Source organism: Tachypleus tridentatus, chromosome 13 (assembly GCF_004210375.1).
Source record: "Tachypleus tridentatus isolate NWPU-2018 chromosome 13, ASM421037v1, whole genome shotgun sequence".
Lineage (NCBI taxonomy): Eukaryota > Metazoa > Arthropoda > Merostomata > Xiphosura > Limulidae > Tachypleus > Tachypleus tridentatus.
The window spans coordinates 54,013,208-54,039,097 of NC_134837.1; the positions used below are offsets into that span (position 1 = coordinate 54,013,208).

Consider the following 25,890-nt stretch of genomic DNA (forward strand, 5'->3'; position numbering starts at 1 on the left):
GAAAAAGATATGTTATATTAATCAATTTTAAAAAATCAGCTTTAATATTTCATGAAACATAAGTGAAAAATTACGTTTTTTTCTTCTTCTGACAGAGATGAAACTAATGACTGGAGATCACTGATTCCTGGATGTAGATTTATTCTAAAAGGTTGAACAGTGTTTAGCTTGGTAATCCAATATGCTTCTTTTATTTCTCTATCTGCTTTAGTTTTGAGTCCTGTTTCAATGCCAGCAAGAGTAACCTCATTAACTGGTTGAAGCACTGAGCAACAGGAAGATCCTTTTTTGGTGTTAACAGAAGATTTATGATTGTTAAAATGTTCTCCAAGAGTTGTTTGTGCATGTCCTATATACTGATGATTGCATTTTTTTACACTGTACAAGATAAATGGTGATTTTTGTTTCACAAGTGATTTCTTTAGATATTTGAAATTTTTTTTATTGTTCTTGACAGAAAATGAGTCAGTGGTATTTATGAATTTGGAGGTTTGACAACAGGCTTTATTGCATGGACAACAACCATTTTTGGGTGGGATGCAATTTATTTTTGTGTGAACAAGGATAGCTTTTAGAGTTCTGCTTCTCTATATTGAACCTGAACTTCTCTCGGACCTTTATGAATTTTCTAGAAAATTAAGACTTCACAATTTTTTAGCAACACACCCTACCCAACTAAAAATCAACATACACCTAAATTTAAAGAAAAGTCTTTATGGACATCTCCACCAAACAGAAAACCACTTCTGAGAGCTACATTAAAGCTGTAGAAATTGATATAATACAGATCTTAAAATTTTCCAAACAATGTCCCAATAACATTAACCAAAATGAAAAAAAAATGCTTTGAACAATCTTAAACCAAACAACATCATAGTAGAGCCACCAGTCAAGGATGGAGCTATTGTTATTCTTAACAAAGGTGACTATGTATCACAGAAGCCAACCAGCAACTAGAGGACATTAATTTCAATAAAAAACTCTCACACGATCCTACAACTCAGTTTATTGAAACCATAACTGATAAGTTTAAATAACTCCTCAAAAAGAATAAAATTAACAAAGAAACCTTTCAGTGTTTGATACCCAAACAAGCTGTTCCTGGTAAATTTTATCTTTTACCCAAAGTGTACAAACCAAACAACCCTGGCCAACCCATAATTTCTAATATAAACATGGCTACTGAAAAGTTGTCTGCTTTGGTTGACCAACACATAAAATGTATTCCCTGTACCCTCCCCTCTATGAATAAAACCCACTTTTTCAACATCATAGAAGATATTAATACTGAGAAACAGTTACCACCAAATAGTCTTCTTTGCATGATGGATATTTCTTCCCCTTACTCCAACATCCCACATGATGGACTAGAAACTCTAAAGTCTGCATTAAACCTCTCTAACATATCAGAATCTCAAACAATAACTGATCTTGCCAGCCTAGTTCCAACTCTGAACTACTTCGAATTTAATAAGGAGCACTACATTCAGGTTAATGGTACTACAACAGGTACCAAAATGGCTCCCAATTATGCCGACATTTTTAAGGGTTATATTGAAATGTTACATAGGAGACATTTTTCATTTGAACAGCCAATCTTGAATCACTTAAAAAAATTTATTGCACATGCAAAGTCCTTTTACAAAACAATCATGTTTACTTGTGATTATTCACCTACACAGAATAGTTCCTTGATGTCACAGTTTTTCTAAAAAATAGAACTTTACGAACTGACTTGTACAAAAAAGCCTACAGACAGACCACAGTATTTTTACTATAAAAGCTGTCACCCCTCTCATACTAAATGAAATATCACCTACAGTCAAGCTCTTACAATAAAGAAAATATGTTCAGATGAAACAGACTACAGAAAACACACTAAGGATCTAAAACAAACCATGTTACAGAGAGGATATAAAGATGTCAAAATTGACAAGCAAGTTGAGAAGGTTAACAACATTTGGCAGAAAACATCCTGAATCAAAGTAATACTAAACTTTCAAATAAAACTCCTCTCTTGTTATTACCTATCAGTTTAAACTCAGAAATGTTTCATGAATATTGAAAAAACATTTAACATTTACTACAGCTTGACAGTCATCTAAAATAGATATTTCCTGAAGTTTCCATTGTTTCCTTCTGAAAAAGAACTCTATGGTTTGTAGCTAAACATCCTCATGATATATATCACTTGTTCAATCACACTGTCACTCTCACTTTGCCCCTGAAAAAGAAAGGTCCACCTTTTGAAAGTGCTTGGGTTATAGGGTTTCTATTTCATTTTTATTAGTACTGTTAGCCAATACTACACAGTGAATGTAATAACATATAACTCTCCAAATGTGTTATAAACAACAATAACAAAAAATACATTTTATTATTTTCTATTTTTCAATCTGTGCAGAATTGATAACTACAAATTAACAACAGTCAAACATCTGAAACTTCCTAATGATACTCACAGCTAACAATCTGATTATTTGATATCAGGCTCCATATATTTACATTGTATTAAAATACATACAAAATAAATTAATGTAAAAATTCCAAGGACTTTAAAAGTTTAATTGTAACTCTTACCTGATGCTAATTCAATAGTATGAACCAATCTTGTAATAATTAAAATCGGAATTTGCCTGTTGTAAAAGTTCAGTTCAGTGGGCTCTTTACTTAAAGTTTAAAATTATGATAAAACTTGTGTGAAGAAAAAAACAATTGTTTATTATCTTTTCCCTTCTAAAAACACACTATAAACAACATTTGTTTTGCACTTCCTAAAATAAGTTATTTAAATTTCAAAAATTGTAATTACTTTCATTCTTATTAATCAAAATCCTTTTTAATGGTTAGCAATACAAAATACACCTCTTGTTATCTTAACCTGAATACTGAATAAAACAAATTATTCTAGCATTTTCTTTAAACAGTTATATAACTAAAAACACTGAAGACTTTCATTATTGTGAAATGTACAGCTTCAATCAAAATGTTTAAGTACAGTACCTTGTACATTCAAAAAATATTTCTTTATTAGCTGTTTGAAGGTTTGCCTTGCACCTTTGTATTAGGTCTTCATTAGCTATCTCCACATAATCACTGGACTGGAACAAATATCACAAAATAATCTTTATGAAAATATATAACCTAAAATGCCTAACAAATAATTTTCATACAAACTGCAAGAACAAACATGCTGATTATTGCACTAAAATATTATACTTCTCTACAAACACTAAGATAAGCTAATGTTACTACAGTTGTTTGAATTAATCAAAAGTACAAACATACACATGCTGTCCATTAATGGATATTTAAGTTTTACACAAATCATATTACACTTGATAATGCTCTGCCTTTAAACATATTTCCTCCAACATTGACTACACTACTGTCTAACAGTTTTCAGTATAATATGATTCTGCAAGGGATAGTGAGGACAATCCTAGACCACATACTGATAATTTTCCATAGACACTACTATACACAAACATTAGCTTAAAAGATAAAATGAGGGCTATCTGCACAGATAAAATTTAAGCAACCAAAGTTAAAACAGGTCCAATGGATCTACACTGCAGAACATACCAGATAAGTGTTCAAACAGGGTCACTGTGTAACCAGGTTCCTCTGCCATTTTTTTCCCCTGCAAACAGTAATTAATTTAAAGATTTGGCTAGAAGTTTGAGATCCTTTGTCAGTATCAAATTCTTGAACATTATATTTTTAATGGTAATACAAAATGTGTTTACCTCTACTGATATGATGTTTTTGGGTTTGATAACCCACCCATCACTTTCATAATGAGGGCATTCCTCTCTTGATTGACTTGGGTGTAGGTTTGAGTCTTTGCTATTTTGGCCTAACAATCCTAATGTGAGAATTTTTCTATTCCTGCAAAGAATACTAACAGCCTCCTATTTTGCAAAATTACATCATTTCCATATTTTATTAAGAATTCTGCTGTACCAAATCCTTTCTTGTGTCTGATGTTGAATTGACTAGACAGATAAAGATGGGTTTGACAAATTCATCCTGTTTAAGGAAGAATGCACACAAGCTGTTTGAGAGGTGAGTTGCATTACAAAGACAGTGCTACTACCACCACCTTACTTCCATGACACTATGCTGTACACAGTCAGTGAGAAACTTTCCAAGGTCTACCACCCCAGCAGCTAGGAATTAACAAGTAAGTGGCAAAGGCCTTCTGTGCTCCACTCAAAGAAGGGAGAGGGAAAACTTATGTTGTGGAGATCTGGAAAAGTGTTCAGATCCAAAGAATGCCTGCCCAAAAGGCCTTTTGCTAGAGACAGTTCAACAGGCAAGTGTAAAACCCTGTATGTAAAAGCCAGCAACTGTAAACGAAAGAAGTGGGAAGTTATTTCCTCCATGATAGTCCATGGAATGGTATGGTCTGGATCAGGAAATAAAAGTAATTTTATCACCACAAGGGTACCTCTCATGGTCCTACAGAATAACTCATCTCAACAGTGGGAATTTGTACAGCCAAAGCAGATAGGTTGAGCACTTTCTGTTACCTTAGACCTGATGTGGATTTTGGGAAATAAGCATATCCTTGGAAATAACATAAGCTACTTTGCAGAAGTCTATAAGAGGAAGAGTGGTGATGAAAAAGAAAATGTACTTACCTTTTCAAAGATGGTGTGTACATTTCAAAATAGCAAATGGAGGGAGCTGAAATCCCACAGGAGAGAAAACAGCCAGATGATGAAAATAATGGGATAACAAACATGTCCAAATTCATCCATGTACAAGCCTCAAGGATCACATTTTTTTGCATCTCCTTTTTGCTGACCATTATAAGACAGATGACAAATTTGATGAAATAAAGTGTGAAAAAAAAAACTGCAAGCATCAATATTCAGGGAAGAATACACCAATCAGAGGGGTTCAAAGGCAGAAACAGCTGACAGGATAATAAGACATTTATACCAAATAACACTGCATAGCCTGAAATGGACAGAAAAAAAGAATCAAGTCAGAACAAGTATAGAGATGAAAGAAAGAAGAAAGTGAGACAGAAGAGAAAGAATGATCATCTTCTCAAGCAGCTTAAGCATTAGAAAGTAAAGCCTGTTCTGTTGGAGGAGTAAGTAAATACAATGAGAGTGCACAAACCACTGATGGCATACATGCTTTATTGACAATATCCACAAGTGAAAATAAGAATGAAGTACGTCTTCAGAGAAAGATGGTATAAAAAAGAGGAAGCCAATTGCTAAAACTGTGAAAGAGTAGAAAGCCTCATGAAGACCCTATCTATTCATCAGAGTTGTAATAGGTAGATTAATGAAGGAGGGAAGGACTGGAACACAGTGGAATGGATGAGGTAAGAATACATCTTGACAGTAATGAGAAAGGCAAAACATAGTTCACAGAACCACCAAAATAACCAGCTGTATTGGAGACTGACAATCCAGGGTTGAAAAATAATGTATAAAAAAACAAAAAAATAACCCCAATGGAACAGCCCAGAGGAAAGAATAAAAAAACATTAACAAACAAAGTTGAAGGACAACAGAAGTGGGATAAGAAAGGCACAAAATAAAAAATCTAACCTTGTAGGCTAGAGACCAGACAAATCCTACATGTGAAGATGAAGGGACAACATCCCCTGTGTGGGCAAGGGAGAAGAGGGGGAGCTAGATGCCAATTGTTGAAACAGAGGAAACCAAAGTTGTAAAAGGTCAAAAAGGTGTCACTAATTTGACAAGGGTTGTTGCAGATTAAGACAAAAATACAAAGGATAAGACGAAGAGGATATGCACACAAAAAGTAGTGAGACGAGTTATAGCTTACAGCACCAACTGCATGCCAAAAGATGAGAAACTGGAAACCAGAAAAGTAGAATTATGTTTTCAGAGGAATGGTAAAGACATTGATGAAGGATGTACCTTATTGAAAGCAAACCCAATGAAAAATATGAGGGGTAAAACGCAGGCTGGATGAGAGTGGTGGTTCTCTACCACATTCAAAGTTCCTTACGCAGAACAAACTATGAGATCAATGTTCAGAGACACATCCCAGCCCAACAGAGAAGTAACTTTGAAAAGATGGGGATCTGTTCCAGCAAATGGAAGAGGTTGCCCACTGGGGTATTAGCACAGATGAGCTAATAAGACAAGTTCATTAAAAGAGGAGAATTAATCCTGAGAAAGGTTACACTGGTCCCAAAATATCCACTGGAGAAGACGTGTGTGTGACCTACAGAAATGAGTAGTTATAGTGAAACCAGAGTTTCCAAGAGAAAAATAATTTTATATGGATGGTATAGACAAGAAGCAGAAATCTTGGTGACAAAACATTCCATTGCTTACAGATGAAGTAGTGAAGGCTGAGATGAACTCAGAAAAAGAGTTGAGAAACATTTCCAGTTGTACCAATTGTTTGGTAGGCATGAGAAAAGACTTGGAATACTTCACTAGCACGTTTCTGCAGAAGAAAGTGTGAAAGAAGGAGTCCTCCATGTAGTAATTAATTCTCAGTCCTTATCTGTGAATATGGTGGACAAATGCCCCCGGCTCAGTTGAAAATATAAGAAGCAGGCGTAATGTCAAGGTGAAGAGCACAGAACTAAAAGACTCAATTCCAGTAGATGAAAGAGAAAAGTTCTGGATGATGAGGCAATTGAAATGTGTAAAAAAGCATCCAATACATCAATCTTGGTCCTCCACAGACTGAGTGAAAAGGATCACTGTAGAAAAAACAAAAACATTAATTCAGATTCAATAACAACTAGGAACCAGCTGAGAGACAATAGATCAATAACTAGATGCCAATCCCTAAGTCTTCTTTGAAACCAATAAGAGATTAAAATAATATTCACAGTAGGGATAAATACTCTTTCAATGGTGTTCTTGGTCAAGAGATTCAAGACTGAACCTCAACACATTAAAAGATAAACAAGGACAGAGAAAAGAAAACAGAAGCAATTGAAGTGTGGAGACAGGCGTGTGGTTTGAACCTGATAAACCTATCTGTTGGCCAAAAATTAAGACCAAAAGTTGGCAAATTGAGACAAATGGCCACACACTGTGCCAGACCCAACATGATAGTCACAAATGAGATGAGTGTGTGTTTTCTTATAGCAAAGCCACATTGAGCTATCTGCTGTGTCTACTGAGACGAATCAAACCCCTGATTTTAGAGTTGTAAATCTGAAGGCCTACCACTGTCTCAGTAGGGGAGAATGAGATGACCCTAATGTCATGAAGTGGGAGAATGGAAAGAAGAATGAGAAGCAGGAAAAGAAATGGGAGACATGAATGAGCAGACACGAAAACAGAAGGGCTCAGTTCAGAATGAGGAGAAACCAGAAAAGGCAAAAAGGACTACAACTGGACCACCTAGGCTCACTCTTCCAGATCATTAGGAACACTACTGAAGACTTCCAGACAAAGAAAAGAAGCTCAAACAAGGTCACAGACATAAGTTAGGAGAGCATACTGACAAAACAATTCCAACAGCAGAGGAACCAAATAAGAAGAGATAGATCAGAAGTAGTAGTACCAGCTTAAGTGGTGAAAAGAAGAGAAAAACCTTTCCAGAAAGCCCCACAGAAATATGATGAACTGCCTCAGAAATAAGCTGAAGAGATGAATAAAAAAGTAGGAGGGTGGTAAGAAAGAGGTGAAGACATGAAGATTGGGTACTAGAAAGTGAAATACACATTAAAGGGTCCACCTCACCAGGAAGTTTAAAAAAAAAAAGAAAGAGAGATTCTAGAGGCTGGGAGTTAAGAAACAGAAATGAAGAATGGCTGTAAGCTAAGGCAAGAGTCAAGAAAGTATGGAGGATGTGGCATGAGTACAGGTATGCAGTTTTATTCAAGAAATGAGCTTGCATTGATCTTAATATCAGGTGAAGAGGAGAAAACAAAGCAATCCGGAATACGACTTTCATGTAATAAAGAATGAGAGGAACTGAAAGACACTAGAGAAAAAGAAAGAAAAAAAGCACACCTGCAAAACCATTTAAAGAAAGCAATTAGATGGGGGAGAATTTTATTCAACTCATAAAGCAGTACTTCTAGCAAATGGTTGGTCAAAATCATTTTTTATCCTGGTCATGTTCAAACTGAAAAGAAATGTCAACCAAATGGGTGAGAAGAGGAGGTCCTGTATGAATGAGGATATACAATTCATTGAACAATTACTGTCATATCCTCTATAGACAAGACTGCCTGCAGTAGCCGTAGGTCCCACGTTAATAAAATCACCACCTTCACAAGATGAAATTTTGTTATCATCATAATTATAGATAAGCAAGATTTATTTTTCCTTAGCAAAGAAAGAAACTTAAATGTTAATTAAAATCTAAGTTTCATAAACTATCACAAACTTCATGTCATTAATTAATAATTTTAAAAACATGCCCATTTGAGACAATGCTAAGGAAAAGAATGGAGTTATTTTGAATGCAAGTGCTTAGCGGGAGTTATTGAGCAAGGAGGATGTTTTGCTCTCCTACTGTTGGAGGGCTGTTTGTCAAATGATAATGTTATCATGCACTAGTGCAAATCATGTTAAACATTAATTTTAGGTGGGAGGTTACTCAAGGCTAGTGACAAGCAAATCTCATATATAGATGCATAAGGAATCAAGCTATTCAGACTGCAGAGGTGAGGATTCTTCTCAGAAGTTAACTTTGAGGTTTGTTTCTTATGTAGATATTTAATGTAGCTTACAAAAATGGATCACACTGAATTGGTAAGGGAAAACTGTTAAAGGTTTTTCCATTCATTTTTTATTAGTTCTGTACACTCATCACAAACAAGTTGTTGAATATTTATACAGTGTTTACTACTTTGACTGTTTTCATAATAAATATTGTTGTGAACCTTCTGTGTTTTGGCTCATTCTTCATGATGAACTCAGCCAGTGATTGAAGAAACACACACTCCCTCGTATGATATTCTCCAAAACTCCAGTTAACAGGCCCTAACTAACTGATCTGTAGAATGTTTATAAAATAAAAAGTACCATACTTGAGAATAAACTCAGATGCCTCTTCAGCCATTACACTATCTAAAGTGACATTTTGTTGTCAAATACTGAAACAAATATACAGATGCTAAGATTTCCATCCATGGCACCAATTTACACCTGCAGCAACACACTACTACATTTTCATATAAAGTGCATTTAACCTTCTGATTTTTACCTGTTAATCAATGACAACAAAATACAGTAGAAATGAAGTTTTGTTCTTAGAGTTCAAGGGTAGCACACTAGGAAAATGATTAAGTAGTTTTTTTTTATATTACATTACAAAATAATAGGCAAGTTCAGTGGCATATTTTCCATGTTATCACATTTATTGGCAGTAAACAGCCTTGGGAGAATGTTAAAACAGTGTTTTATTCAGTATAAAAATACTTGACTCTCATCCATTACTAGCACAGATATATAATTACTGAAATTCTGAAAAAGCAGTAACCTAAGATGTTATTTACATGAGATATGGCCTTTGCTGACTACAGTGACTGTGTAGGTACTGATTATATGCATACTCTATGGTGACTGGTGTAGCATGAGACCTATCAGCATGTGTTAAACACCTTGGAAGTGTATTGTTCTTGACTGTGGTACAAATCAAGGTAGTAAATGCCAGATGGTGCTAGTTTAGGATTATTTATCATGCTAAATGCTAATTTATTTTTATTTTTAGTTGCACATTTTTCATGATGATTTTGCTATTTTTTATGTTTTGATTACTGTTTTATATGTAGAAGATAAACCAAAGCCACTGGGCAAGTCATAGAAGAATATGCATATTTTATGGAATATAAAATCTTTTAGATACTGTGTTAAACATGTACACACATATACAGACAAATATTCATCTATGAATACTGAACATCAACTTACTTCAAATGTTATAGAAACATTTTACAGCAATTTCTGTTACATTCACAACCCTTGAACTTCTTCACTCTCAACTGAAAATACATAATTCTGAACACTTCTTTAACAAATTTTGCTTACCTCTGAAGTGAGGTATTTTGAGAAAACAACTTGAGCAACTCCTTGTCGATATTCATCTAAAGTCACTTCATAATTTGACTGAAATCAAAAGTGGAAAGGTTTCTTAAACATAGTACTAATTTAAAAAAACAAACAAACCCTAACATTACTCATAACATAATAATATACTAAAATTTCAAATATTTTTGTTAATCCTCAAAATACTGACATTTTTATATTGTTCACTATCACTGAGGTTTATGTATTGCATAATATGGAATAATTTTGTTTTTTTTCCTGATATAGTAGTTAGCACAAAAATTACCAAAAATTAAATGATATATTGATTTTGTATATGAATATTTTATCAGGAAACCTATTCCAAAACATATTCACAGACTTGCAAGCAAATTGATGTAGAACTTGTTTATAAAAATGAGTTCACAAAAAGGGATCTCATCGATAATACTAGGATTAATGTCACTCAAAACAATTCTGAATTATTAGTGGTTCCTATATGACTTCCATAACTTAAAGAAAGAATAGCAGCCACTTCTAAATTAGAAATGAAAGTATAGTTTGAAAGAAAATTTTTCTCTAGAAATAAATTTTAAAAAAATCATGTGTATTTTTTTTCCCCTTTTAAGAACATCAGAACTTCTCATTTTTTATGACATAAAGTCATCCTTCTGCTTTCAAGTGAATACATTGTTAATGATCAAAACACAAAGTTCTTAAAACCTACCATACTTATTTTTTTACTACAATGTAATATATATAGATGACAAAAAATATTCATAAAATAAGATATAGAAGTATTTCCAGTCTTCAACTGGTATTAATAATAGTATAACCACTTAAGGACTTTTGAACATTAAAAAAACAGGCAATACACTTATGATAATCTTTGTTAATCTTAGACTTATGTGCATTAATAAATACATGTCAAAAGTTTTATTTTTTTCCTTCTTCCATCTTATGGTAACATTATATACAACTGACTACACCATATCTTTGGTTGTGAATCACATTTACAATCTTTGAAAGCAAAAGTCACCATAAACTCAGGGCATTGGCTAATTGGCAATTACACCCAATGATTCTAATATTTCTTACTGTGCTAAAATATTTCTCTCCATATTTTCATATTCACAAAAAGGAAAATTTCTCCTAAGTCCTGCACAAAGTTAAGTCTAAAAATGATGATGGCTTCACATTTAAAAAAGGTGTTAAATATAAGGGCTACTAACTCACCACTGCATCTAAATAGTTGTTACATTTACTATAAAGAAGCTTAGTTTCACAATACTGTCTAAAAAGAAGGCGTCCTATTGGCTGTTGTTCCACAACATAACCATACTGAACATCTGAAAGAAAAATTAAAAAAAAAAAATGAAATCAGGGCTCCAAGGAAAAATATTTTTTAAAAATAATTTCTATGCATTCTCTTTTTCCCCATTTAAAAACATCAAAATGTTATGTTTCATACGAGTTTTTGAAATGTACAATTATAATGAACAAAAAGTTAGCAAGGCTTACAATAAGGAATACAAACTTGATTTCTTAAATCTGTTGCCTCACTACTATATCTGTTACAAAAGTTATGAGAGTTAACAGATATAAATGAGAAAGAACAATATTTTACTCACAGCATTATTTATGAAAGTAATGCAAAATATACAATGTAATTAACTCATCTGTAAAAATATCCAGATAACAAAATTACAAGAATGATGTTGGGAGTTAACATTTTATCTTAAGTAAAGGAGTCAGCATAATATGTTTATGAGTTGAGATATTGCTTTTACTTCCCTATGTTAACTTTTAATATAAATAAGGCTCTCTAAGCAGGCAAAGAACTTCATATTTTTCCCCTTTTGTCAGAAGAGAATAAAATATTTTTAAATACTAATCTTCTCTTAGTATACAATTTCAAGTCTCTTTAAGTACCAAAGATTTATGGTACTCTCAAACATACTTATTTGTAATGGCATTGCTACGCAATGGCACTTGAGGCCCATGGCTCAATTCTATTTAACAGTGTCCCAAATCTCCAGTTGGTGACTTGAAAAATCACAATGGAAAACCATAATTGACATCATACTCAAACACAAAAAATTCACAAACCTAGTGATGCTTCTCCTTATTTCCCTTTCAGAATACTTGAGTAGGAGCTGCAGAATAACAGAAGGTTTTGACAGAAAGTATATTTCAGAATTAATTTTAATTCACTTGCATCTGAACTGCACATTGCACTGTACTAATGTCATTAAAACATTTGGACAACTGAAAATAATCACAATCAAGATATAGATGTACCAAGTTTTCATTTGGTATGAAATCTGCTTCTATTTATGAATTTCACCTACTTGCAAATACTTTTATTCCATCCAATCAATATATTATTCACAGTTATGAACAAATATATTGAGTAAAACAATTTTTCTCCCCACCATAATGTGAGTCTAGCTGTTACTCTTATCCCTTCAACAGAAATCCCTTACCAGGAAAAAATGTAATTGTCAAAACCAAAACATCCTCTTACCAAAATAAATGAAGTACTGGTTGCAATATTGGGTAAAATACATTTTATGTCCTAGAAAGTCACAAAAACACTTAAAATATTATCCTACACTATTAATTACAGTTTATTTATTTGTTGAATTTTGTGCAAAGTTACTTGAGGACTATTTGTGATACCTTATTCCTAATTTTGAAGTGATAGACTAGACGTAAGGTAGCTAGTCACCCACAGCAAACTCTTTTACCAACAGAGAATGGGATTGACTATCTCATTACAACACATTCACAGGTGAAAGAACATTTATGTATGGTTTCAGAATTCAAACTTGTAATTTTAGATTGCAAATTAATAGCACTAACCACCAGGCCATACCAGATCCAATTTATTATAACAAAAAACGATATTTGGTAATTCTGACATTGTGAGTCAAATTTTATGAAATCTCAAATGAGCCATTGTAAAATACAATACTCAAATAAAGGATAATTGGAAATGGCATTATCATAACTTATAAAATTATATCAATCAACCCCCTCTCTGGTCAATTTCATGAAATTAGAGCATCTCATTGTCAGCAATGGGATCCAAGATGGAAAATATTGGTCACTCAAGCAATACTGTACATAGCTGTCAATTTGATGTAAATTACAGAGCTCAAATTACTCTATATTGTACATGAACTATGGCTAGACCTCAAACAGCTAATTACAACAGCAGACATATAATTGAACAAATTAATTATTGTGCATACATTGTTAGACATTTTGCTACGTAACAGAAATCCTGTTTATATCTATGCATTTTCTATGTCTATGATTTTTTTCAAGTCCAAGAAATAATTTAAATTGATAGGTTAACTTTAAAAACTTTTCCCATCACTGGGTATTGATACTTTTTCTTGTAGTAAATAACGTACTACTTGTCACTAGCATGCTGCTGCTGAAACCAGATCTATACAGAAATGGTTAATAAAATATTTTGATCCCATAAAACTCTTCAAAATGCCTAAATCAAGTAAATTAAAAAGGCACCTGAATGTACTGGATCAAGTATAACTCCACCAATCCACTAGGATATGAAGGTTGATTGAAAGTGTTTGGAATAACAATGAAAACAAAACAAAAGAATATCAACATGCCTCTCCGTATAGACATAAAAAAAGGTTAGAACAGATGCAAAGTTTAGAGAAATAAGTATCTGTGTATGAAGTGGATAAATAAAAGATGGATAGGAAAAATAAATTCATTTTAGGTTCAATGTAAATACTAAAGTGGATGAATTATAGATTTATAGATAGATGTAAATGTTGAAGAGAGGGTGGTCTCTGTACTTTAAATTCTATGGAATATTTCTATATATGCAAGAAAAAAAAGAGAGGGAAACAAAAGGTGACACATGAAAAGTCTTGTCACTTATGGTAAAATAAAATCTAGTGCTCTCATACGAGCAGAGTATTACATGAATATATAATAATGATAGACACACACACACACAAATGTTTCAATTTATTTGTTTTTTTAACCAGTCATTTAAACTTAGAACAAACTGCCTGACTTCTAACTTTATCTAGATGGGGTAAATGTCAGTTCATTTATAAGATAAAATAAGGATTCATAAAAAGAAGACACTCATCAATGAGAAAGAAAACAGTCTTGTCATTTGAGAAGTAACAACAACAACATAAAAAACATGGCCTTGACAAGTGAGCTTTCAAGATTGACTACTTAAGTAGACACATATGTTCTGAGATGTGTAGATGAATAAATAAGCAAGTGACAGCTGGAATTTTGACAAATTTGTTAATGAGCAACAAGAGACAACGTAACAACTCCTTTCATTATTGACCTTCTCAGGCCACATAGTTTTGCATTCAGGAATGGCAACGATAATGTATATAGAACATACACTGCATACACAATTATAAAACCATGGACATGAAATAGAGCAAGTTCAATAACTTTACCTTCTGAAGATGGCTCCAGCCCCCATTATGGTGGTAAAACACTAATTAGTGACCCAGCAGACAAATTATAGTAGTATACTTTATAGTGTTTAGTTGATATGTGTATATATGTATGTAGAATGAGTCCGACTTTTGAACCTTTCCCCATTTATGAAAAAAATGCAACTTTTTTTTTTTTTATTATTTCTGTCCACTTCTCATCCAAAATATATTTCAAGTGAGAAAAACAAACTTTATACAATATATATTCCAGGATGTACCAAACATACATTCCCAAGGTCTGCACAAAAATGTTCCATTTCAAGAACAAATAAAACCAAAATTAGAAGTTACAATTTTTTTTTTTTTATTTCTTGCTTTGAAAGATTGTGTGTCATGTTGTGTTGTAGTCCACAAAGAGCATTTTTGTTACTGATGTTAAAGTTGAGCATCCTTTATGCAACATCATTTTAGTGTCTACTAACTGACTGACAGACAGCACACTGCTGTCAGTGGTAGTACGAGTGGTTTTAGCACAGATGATTCCTTCGGCCCCCTTTCAGGAAATACCAGGGTACATCATTCCAGCACATATATACAATAGACACAGTAGTGGTTGAAACACTGTTTATATTATTAAATGCCCCTGTTATGGTGTGAACTAGATTAAGTAGAAATGCATTTATTATAAATTTTACATGAGTTGTATACATTTCAAAATTAGGGTAAGGATTAACAGAACAATAATGTTTATTTATTTATACTTGGATTAACTTTACTAATCATTCAGAAAAACTGGTAATAAAGCAGACTAGTCTTGTTAACATCAAACTGAACTCGTCCAGTAACTTACACTGATCTTTAAATGTTACATATTAAACATTCATGTTGCATCAGTGACAGTGCGTGAGGCAAATAACTATATTTTAGGTGATTTTAGTGCTATAGTATATTTTTTACATTATGCAAGTCTTTATATATAGTGTGATATACAGGATTATGTTTTCTACCTTGTTTAACAGAATATTTTATTTTAAAAATGCTTGTACGTGTAGGTGTATGTGGTTTTAACATCAGTCATAAAAGTGGCAAGTTCCTTTCCCCTAGTTACATAGTGTAATGTGTGGTATCATATGAACTTTATTGTGAAAAAGATTTTGGTATGGTTAAACTTTCTATGAGATGTTGACAGTGATATTTATACAGGCAGGTTAGATGACACTCCAAGAATGCAACTTGCTTTATTTTTCGATGGATATGACCAATGGTCACATGAATAGCCCGTGTCCCGAGAAGAAGAGCATTATTGTTGTATGCATATAATGCTATGTTTTCTAAGTTTGGAACATTTCTTCAAATAGTCCTTGAGAGTTTTTAAACATGATTTTTCTTAAGAGTTTCCATTATTACAGAACTCTAGAAAAGGTGCAGTCTCCATACACTTGTCTTATCTTTGACTATTTTTGTTTTTGTCAGTAAAGATTAATTTTGGTCCACGTTGTAATCAGTCTCTTTCATTCTCAAAAAACAACCAAAGTCGGAGGAATCATAGTTATTCCAGAAAACATATTACATTGAATATCTTGTTACTCTGTGAATTTTACTTGACCATTCTCAGGAGAAATAACATTGATTGAACTGTTTAACATTTATTGTTTTTATTATGCAATTTTATTGTAAGGGTTATTTTGTATAGTTCACATAATCGAACCTCCCGAGATATTATTTGGATTATGGCTGAAAATACTGTCAACAGTCAGGGTATCCAGCTACTAAATAAGTGTTTTCTTATCATGACAAAAAGATCATAATTTAGTTGGAGTGAATACTGTACGAAACACTACACCTCAACATTTATCTGCTTGCAGGTTCATCACTAAAGGCTCACTCATGTATCAGATTACAGGAAACAAATATACATGTATTTCACAAACGTTTTAAGAGGGATTATTTCGAATCAGCTCTGAAATTTAAGCACTGTTCACATATCCAATTTTGCATTACAAATGTTAGTGTGTCAGTCTACGTTCAACATTTCATAACATCCTGTTATTCAAAAAACAATAGAAAACTATGAATATTTTTGTGTCTAGTTACAATGTGCCTTTCGGATATAAAGAGAAGACATAAATAGTAATAATAATAACAAGTGAACAAAACAATGATCTGTTATTAACGGAAAAAAAGAAAACAACGGTTACAATTAGGAGCTTTTACAGTAAGATTAGTAAAAGCTGTACATTATTATAAAATATACTATATCAGTAAGTAAACTCAAAACGAAACAATTACAACATTCAACAGTATCACGTTTTCCGAAAACACCGCTTTGTTCAGCGTGTACTTAACACTTCTGTATACGTGCTTGGTAATAATACATCTCCAAGGCAGACAGAGTTAACAGTACAAAAATATGAGGTTATATTGCCCTCAATGGACACAGCAAACAGCTCAATGTTTCTCTGTTTTAAAACAAACTGGTAATAATGCTTTGCAAGCAAAAATTTATAAGAAAGTTAAGTTGAACTGTTTAGGGACTTGTATCAGTATGAAAGTACAACACATAGGCTGTACGAAATAAACACTTGAAAAACGCAAAATTACAGTTAAAAACATTACTGAACATTTTTTTCTTCTGCACAAATGCCTTTTTTGTCATTACATTGTTAATTTGTCCTATAGTTTAGTTAGATTGACAAACTGTTCCTTATTAGTTTCGTGCATCGCAATTTCTTGAACCCATAACAATTATTAGAAATTAATATACCTATGGCTGGTTTTTGTTTTTCTTTGTGTGTGTAATTAGATTGCTGATCAAATAACGGACACAAAAAATGCATTAATCGACGCACAATAAAAAACACATTCTAACATTTCACTGAGTAGAACAAAGCGGTGCCATTCTCAACCGAGGAAGGCTGCTTTTTATAATAATTGAAATTTTCAACATGCACAGGTAGGCTGAGACTATTGATTTGCGGGAAAGTACCCAGCTATTAGAACCAGCCGACCCAAAGAATTTATACCAACTCTTTGAACCCAATAAGGTAGTCGAATGTCACTTTTATAACGCACCTTTATCTCGCGCACCTCTTTACTCTTCGATTCACAGCCTGACAAGCTAAATCTAGGCCACACCCGGCCCTGACATTATATTGGTAATAACAATCTTTTCACATACACATTATTGTAGAATACATAGTAATATTAAGTCAGTTAAACAAGTGAAACCTACTAAATAACGTTTCTTTTCATTTTAAAAACAGATATCGAAATATACATCTCAATTATCACACCTCTGAAACTGTTTTCAAATGTCCATGAAATCGACAATTTAACGTTTATTTAAAAAAAATTAATACCAGTGTTTACACCGAAAGCTAGCAAAATAAAATCAATATGCCTAAAACTCGCGATAACAACCACGCTAAACTGAAGACTTATTTTCATTCCTCATAATTAATACCTTACGGATTCCAAATGAGAGGCATGTAAAGACTATTATGGACGCATCTTTTATCTACTCTTATCGCCAAGAAGGACTTTACAGTGTAAAACTTCCTCAGCAAAGCTGGACTCCGACGGCAGCCAAAGCAATGTGGAATAGTAACTTACATACAGTACAAAAATGTACCTTTGGTTCGTAGCGTGAAAAATAAATACCGTCGGTCAAAAGCTCCTTCTACCACTGTTAAGTCCACTTTTCATCACCATAGCAATGGCTCTCGCGACACATAGACGAGTACTCTAGTGCATCACAAATCATGACATATCATCACTACTCACCGCGAACTGCTGGGCTACTCTTTTACCAACGAATAGTGGGATTGACCGTCACATTATAACGTACCCACGGCTGAAAGGGCGAGCATGTTTGGTGCAACGGGAATTCGAACCCGCGACCCTCAGATTACGAGTCGAACGCCTTAACCCACCTGGCCATGCTGGGCCAGCTAATTTCAATTTGGCCGCAAATTACATCCAAAATTTCATAAAACAACTTTCTGTATGTTATTTTAAAGTCTTCTCCGAGTTCATTTCTTATTCGCTTAGTAGAGTTATAATGCATCGACTTCTACCCAAAATTCAATTAAATCGTCTTTTTGCAACACAAACATCGATTAATTTACTTTATTTGTACAGTAGAATATGTGAGATAACCTATTCTGTAAAACAAAATATAACATTTCTACGTGAAAAAATACAGTGGAACCCCTCTAAGCGGTCACCTCTCAGATTCGGTCACTCAATCAGTCCCTTTTTTTGTTTACATAATCCCTAATTCTGTACAGAGGAACCCCTCTAATTAGGCCAGTTTGTCTCAGTCCCGAAGGTGGCTGTTTTAGAAGGGTTCCACTGTATTGGTAAATATACTCAACAATAAATTGAATTCAATATCGCTAAGATTCGATTAAAATGTTTGGGTACATGTAAATAATTCAGTATCTCAGTTGCCAAAATTATCAACAATATTTTGAAATGAGTAAACGAGTTTTCTTGTATTCTAAGACAGTTTCGACAAGGCAGTGATTCCAATTCCAACGAGTTGGGACCACTTACGGGAATCTTTTTTTTTAGTTCAGTATCTAAAAGGCGCACACGCTTTGTTGATTTCGCAAAAAACAGAAAATGTTTAAAGTTTGACAAAGAATCTGTCAAACTCCTTGATCTTCGTCATAGATTGCGACAACACTAAATTCAATCTACGTGCCATACAATGAATGAAGAGCTTTTGATACTCGCCTCTAACTTTCTTTTGAAGCCCATTTAGCTCACTGGACATAACACTTGTCCCATCACAGGTTTGCGCAACAAGTTTTGACTTAATATTTATTTCATCAACTAAATTAAACACTATCTTGGATATACCAACATATTTTCGATGTGTACTAACATTTGTAAATCTCAGAAATATCTAATTTCACTATCTTTAGTCAGATATCACACAACACTAGAAAGCTGAGAAATGGTTCTTGCCTCAGTTGTTTCATCTAAGATAAGAACCACAAACTGAGGATCACTTATTTCGCTTCTGATTTTATTCAACAGTACTCCCCTACATAATTAATAAGCTCACTCTGGGTTCTATTTGACAGGACAGCAAAAACACTCGATTTCTCTAAATGGGATTTCAATAATGGATCATATTTCTTGCATAAAAACTTTCCAATTCCATGTAATTGCCTCGGTTAGTAAACTAGTGACCCATCATGACCTCTAAATGCTAACTGTTGTGCACCCAAACAGCATACTTTTCATTACACATTTATTTTACGTTTGCTAATTAGTTGGAATTTAATCCGTGAATTTTAAAATCTAGCTAGGCCTAAAGTTGACTGAAGGAATTTATGTCTTTTAATTACCTTATGCATATTGTTTAAAATCATCCCATCTCCATGAGTTCCATGCCCCAAATTCACTGTTAAATAAACACGGCCAGCAGAAAAGTTTCTGCAAGTTAGGATAACCAGTTAACGAAGATATCCCGTCATATTAGTTTACAATGAATTTTCGAACGCAGTGCTTTGTTCTTCCAGTAAAGGTTAGAGATAGCATCGGTCTACCATTTCTGATGATGCATTCTTTATCATTAAAACTCTTTGTACCAAACTTGTTCACTAATACGATTTCAATATTGCAGTTAAAATTTTTCCTGTTATCTTCTGCATCCATATTCAAATCTGAAGGGTGATACATCACAAAACATTTATGCATACAAAAAATAAGAGTATGATTTAATACAATGCCCGAAGCACCTGCACATCACGTGACAACAGCGAGGCAACAAACACGAGTAGGAAGTGTAGGTCATAAACAAATAAAGTTTCCAAATATCGCAAGAAAATGAACTATAAATGTTTATTGTACATTTTACTTTACCAAATACTAATTACAAAACGTTAACTTATTTATAAATTATTGATTTCGCTTAAATTGTTTCGTGATTTAAAAAATTAATATGTAGACTATAAATTGTCAACAAGTTCCAATTTTGCGTATATTTTGAAGTGAGATGAACTGGTTATTGCTTCCTTTATGCCATAGAAAAGGCCTATGCAATATTCAAGATATTTTTAAAATTCAAGTATGAATTTGAAATTTTTATTCAGAAAATTATTTATGTAAGAAGCACTTTATATTTTAAAGAATATGTAACAAAAATGTTTTCAGTTAGAAAAAATGCTTTTTCTAGCAGGGAAAAAAGCTGAAATCAACTCCTTTTTTTTTGGAGTCTTGTAGTCCAGACTCTTCCCAACAGTGCTTTCGCCAGTACAAGGTGATTATTGATTACGTACAGTATGCATACTTTTTACAGTTAACGATCCACAAAAAAAAACGTGCAAGAACCGAATACAGGTTTAAGAATTAAACGGTATTCATTAAAGAACAGAAGAAAGAACCTACAAAGAGCATTTGAACTTCCCTTTTAATAAAGAAAATGCGTGTTTCATACGTGGGTATGAACTTAGAGTTAGTATTTCAACAACTGGTTAATGATACAAAATCAACATTGAATATACAATGATGTACTACAACGATCCATTTGTATGGTAATTACATCCACTACACCCAACTTCTTCATGGACTAAGTATCGAGTCCTCTCATACTAAATATATGGTTGCAAAATTGAATTTATTGAAATTCTAAGTGTATTTTGATAACATTTAAACGATATCATTATGCACAGTCTTTAAGGATAATTAATGAAACCTTTTTTTCAAAATAAGAGATCAGCCCAATAAACGTGCTACATTAGTAAATGTGCAAAGAAACTTTAGTAAAAGAAAAAATATATATATGTAAATTCCCATGATTTAATTTAAATTCCACATAATGTTAGAATTCAAGATGTTTCATATGGGCTTTTACGTTTGATTTAGTTCAGGAATTAGTTACAATTTCTCTTCAGTTCTGATTCTCTCCAACTTTTTCACCTCATTCAGAACTTGTTTGCATCATTTGCAAAATTTTAGATCTTAACCTCGTGGTCCATATGAATTTTGATTAATTTCAAATATCACTCTACTTAAAATATATTTTTCAAAAACGAAAATAACTACAGGTCGCAAACATACAATTAATTTATTTTAATAACATAAGATTAAGTATATTCTTATTGCAATCAAAAAGCACACGAAGTCTCATTTGTATGGATGGAAACATAATATAGAGAGAGTTGTAATTTGAAACAGAAAATACGCTGATCGTCACGTGTGTGTAGACGACTATTAATAGGGCATAAACTTCATAAATATTTAGCTCAAAACTGAATGATGAGTAATTTATTAATTTGATTAATTTTTCGTCAGTATTTTTGTACTGAAAACATTTATTTACCATCTGAGAAAATGTTTATCAAGTGAATATGATGGTAGTATAAATATATTGAATTATAAAAGTTAACTGATCAGTTATGTGTGTTAATTCCAAACTTATGTCACCGTTTCCCTGAGACAAAATTTTTGTATTAAATATACAAAAATAAATACGAATTAATTACTTCAAACAACTGTTTTACGAGGGCTGTTCAAAAAATACGCGGACTGACGTCATAAAAGAAAATGTACTTTATTTAGAAGTTACAGGTCTGGGACCCCTTCAAAGCACTCTCCTCCCCAACGCACACACTTATCCCAACGGTGTTTCCACTTGTTGAAACAGTCCTGGTACGCTTCTTTTGTAATGTCCTCCAGCTCCTTCGTCGCATTTGCCTTAATCTCGGGAATCGTCTCAAATCTTCTTCCTTTCAAGGGTCTTTTGAGTTTGGGGAACAAGAAAAAATCGCAAGGAGCAAGGGCAGGTGAGGTGGGGAAGAACAGTGATCAAGTGTTTGGCCAAAAACTCACGAGTTCTGAGGCACAAATTTCGCAGCAACGCGGTGCATCTTAAATTTTCGGTCAAAATCTCGTAACAAGATCCAACTGATATCCCACACTCTTCAGCAAGCTCTTTGACAGTCAGACGTTGATTTGCCCGCACCAGGGTGTTGATTTTGTCGACGTGTGGGTCGTCAGTTGACGTGGAAGGACGTCCAGGACGCTCATAATCTTCAATGGACTGTCGACCATCCTTAAAACGTTCATGCTACTTAAAACATGACGTACGCTTTATAGCAACATCACCGTAAGCCTTGTTAAGCATAGCAAAAGTTTCAGTCGTAGATTTTCCAAGTTTAACACAAAATTTCACAGCAAGTCATTGCTCCTTCAGGTCATTCATTCTGAAATCCGCCAAACGAAAAAATCGCACTTCACTTAAAACCGCGTAGCTAATACACAAATGAAGATATCTACAATCGGGAAATGGCGTCGTAATAAGCTGATCTGTACGAACCTAACGACACCAAGCGGATTCCCCTGGAACCAACTGGAGCCGCGCAATTAAAACAGTCCGCGTATTTTTTGAACAGACCTCGTGTATAATCTTATGATAATACAATAACTTACCTATTTTGTTCTTTAGGTCTATACAATAAGATATATGTGGAAATCGCAGAATCTTCTTCCATTTTCTACTCCTTCCTTTGTTACTGCCAGCGCCACCTGCACACAAAAAGCGTAAAAATACAAGTCCAGCGGATCTGTAGTTTATCGATAATACACTGTGCGTCAAAGTGTGATCTTTCTTTATACATCTTTTCAAACTGCAAATAATTTAGGTCTTTCATCTGAACACGGTTAAGCTTGGAATAACGAAAAATCAGATTCCTCCAACGATATACTGTGCTTTATGATATGGATGCAAATACACGGAGAAAGAAAACGTCCAGTGATTATTTTTCCATTACTAATCGAACTTTACGTCATAAAACTACAAATCGCTCTTTAATCCTGCAGTTAAGTACTGTCCCTAACATTATTAGAAATAATCTTTAATAAATTAGAAGCTCACAAACAAAATTCGGTGGAATCCGTATCTCTGTACGATATCAAACTAATTAATGAACTTTAAATGTAAGCATTGTAAAAATCATGATTTCGTTGATGAAACTAATTTCGCTACTTTCAAAAACGAAATTAACATTTGTTTCACACTTTAATCATCAATTAACTAATTAGAGCTAAGGATACAAGTAAATAGTTCGGAAAAAGCTACAAGTAGAAACAATAAGGCTTTTAAGAAAATATCTAAAGAAAACAATTCCACATTACAAGCTATTTCTAACGTGTCGAAGATGTCTTGAGATAAATATTAATAAATTTTGAAATGTACCCTATATTTATAAATTTTGAAAGGAATAATACAATCACAATTAATCTACGCATGCAGTTAACTCATCATTAATACATAAAAGTAGAAATATGTGTTAATGAAAACATTAAAAACAATAAAGCTAAGATTTCTTGGAATTTCGAAATATGAAAACTTTTGAATAATACTAATAACTCTACACTTGTCTGTGCTATCTTAACTTTGAAAATAATACCAATGCTAACGGTTTATTATTCTAGAGCTTTCTGTCGTCTATTTCATGGTTACAAGTCGAAAACTAATCAGTGCGCACCCACGTTTTCAATTCACACTGCTATCCCTTAGATTTTCATTTTGGTAGGAATTTAAGCTGAAAACCGGGAGTTTTCGCAAATTGATTTCTCTACACTCCTTTTTTGGGTTTAAAAGATGTAAACAGAGAGCTTCTCGAAAGAAAAAAAAACAAACTTCAACTAGTTTTTTTTGGTGATTTTAATTGTTTTGGGCTTGACTGTTGTTTTAAACTTTCTTCTGATTTATGACTTGGTTTGACTATTAGTAACCTTGGAAGGGCCCAGAAACATACAACAGGATGAAGACAAACGTTTGCCCAATTTCTTTACTGAATCCTTCTCTTATCGATTAGAATGACGACTGGATCTCACATTAGTACCAGCTCTAAAGTAAGCTCTATATAACAAAAAGTAATAGTACTGTAATTTTTATCTAATTGCCCAACAAATTTCCCTACTGAGGCTATGTTTACACATCTTTGAATTTCGCGCAAAACTACACGAGAACTATCTGCCCTAGCAGTCCCTAATTTAGAAGTGTAAGACTAGAGGGAAGACCGCTAGTAATCACCACCCACCAAGAATTCTTGAGCTACTTTTTTACCAATAGATAGTGAAATTGTTCGTCATACTTTTATACCCTCATGGCTGAAAAGGCGAACATGTTTGGTGTGTGACAGGGTTTCGAGCCCGCGACCCTCAGATTACGAGTCGAGCGCCCTAACCACGTGGCTATGTAACTATTTATACTTTAAAGAACGAAACTGAAAACAAATTGGGTAGCAATATAAATAGGTTTTAAGAGCGAAGACCAAATCCTCATAACATACGACTCGAGTAACCATGAGATAGAGATGAGTAATGCTGACAAGCTTCCATCTTTCTAATTTAAGTACGTCCAAAGCAAATCGCTCTTAAGTAATTTTTTGGGAAGTTTTATTAAAAAAAAAGAATGAAAAGAAACAAAAAGAGAAAATAAGTACAATTGTCTAGGATGTATAGTATACGACAATCTAGTGACATAATCCAGCAAAAGCTTACATAAAGGACAGGAACCATGTAGGGTACGAAACTAAATGGTTTACGCGAGATAGGCGTTACTAATTCTTTCAGTCCATGTGTTTTTCATTACGCTATATAATTACAAATCTTTATTAATCTTCTGTCAAAGTAACTTTCTTTTTCGGGAGAAGTGGTGAAAGACGATACCAAAAAAGTTGCATACAACAAAAATAATCCTTTCTATGCTGCATTAATATGACAAACGAGTATGATGTGGTGGACACACACGATGTGGTAGATTAATAGTTGGAAGAAAGTACACGAAGACGGCATTCAACAGAAGACTGATTAAGATAATAATCAAGTCAGAAATGTTGTCTGTCTGCTTTTCAAACGTACATTATTTTTTACTAATTTCAACCAAACTTGATATAAACCCTATAAGACTCCACAGGACCCCTAAAAAGTGTTCAGAGTTATTTTACTTATCTTTACCAATCTTCACATGCACACCAGAAAGTGGATGGGGTTAGAAATCTCCGCTAGTTCATTTTCCCGGGGAAATCCCACGTGCTTACCGTGCTATTTATTTTATCTTTACTAAACCTAAATTGAAACTTTAGGGCTGTCTGGGCACTGACATGAGGGGTTGGCGATTGAATCTCTCCCCCAATGCCACTCTCTGGAAACACAACTTCCTTGTTTGTTTGTTGGTTGGTTAAGCACATAGATACACTATGTGCTATCTGTGCAATTCCCACCACGGGTATCGAAGGTCAATTTTGCATTATAAGCTCACAGACATGCAGCTGAGCCACGTGGGGCTCTCGACTGTTCAGCAAATAAATCGACTAATTGTTTATTTTAACACACACACACAAATTATGTTTCATAATTCAAACTCCTGATTATTTAAGTTTGTTATAACCAAAAACAAGCTGTAACAAAACTAA

The 25,890-nt window shown here is 33.5% G+C and overlaps 1 protein-coding gene across 7 annotated transcripts in view; it reads right to left on the reverse strand.

The window, feature by feature from the left end:
• The window catches only part of LOC143236052 (G protein-coupled receptor kinase 2-like), an 81,601-nt gene that overhangs the window by 23,640 nt on the left and 32,071 nt on the right, over window positions 1-25,890 (reverse strand). For 5 of the 7 annotated variants that reach the window (XM_076474304.1, XM_076474306.1, XM_076474303.1 and 2 more), the window contains exons 2-5: window positions 22,898-22,993; window positions 11,238-11,350; window positions 10,005-10,082; window positions 3,004-3,101 (exon numbers count right to left, since the gene is read on the reverse strand). In XM_076474304.1, coding sequence (XP_076330419.1) covers window positions 3,004-3,101; window positions 10,005-10,082; window positions 11,238-11,350; window positions 22,898-22,993 — 385 coding nt within the window. Of the gene's footprint in view, window positions 1-3,003; window positions 3,102-3,585; window positions 3,605-10,004; window positions 10,083-11,237; window positions 11,351-22,897; window positions 22,994-25,890 lie in introns of those variants that run through there. The other 2 variants (XM_076474307.1, XM_076474308.1) reach the window with 2 other exon arrangements.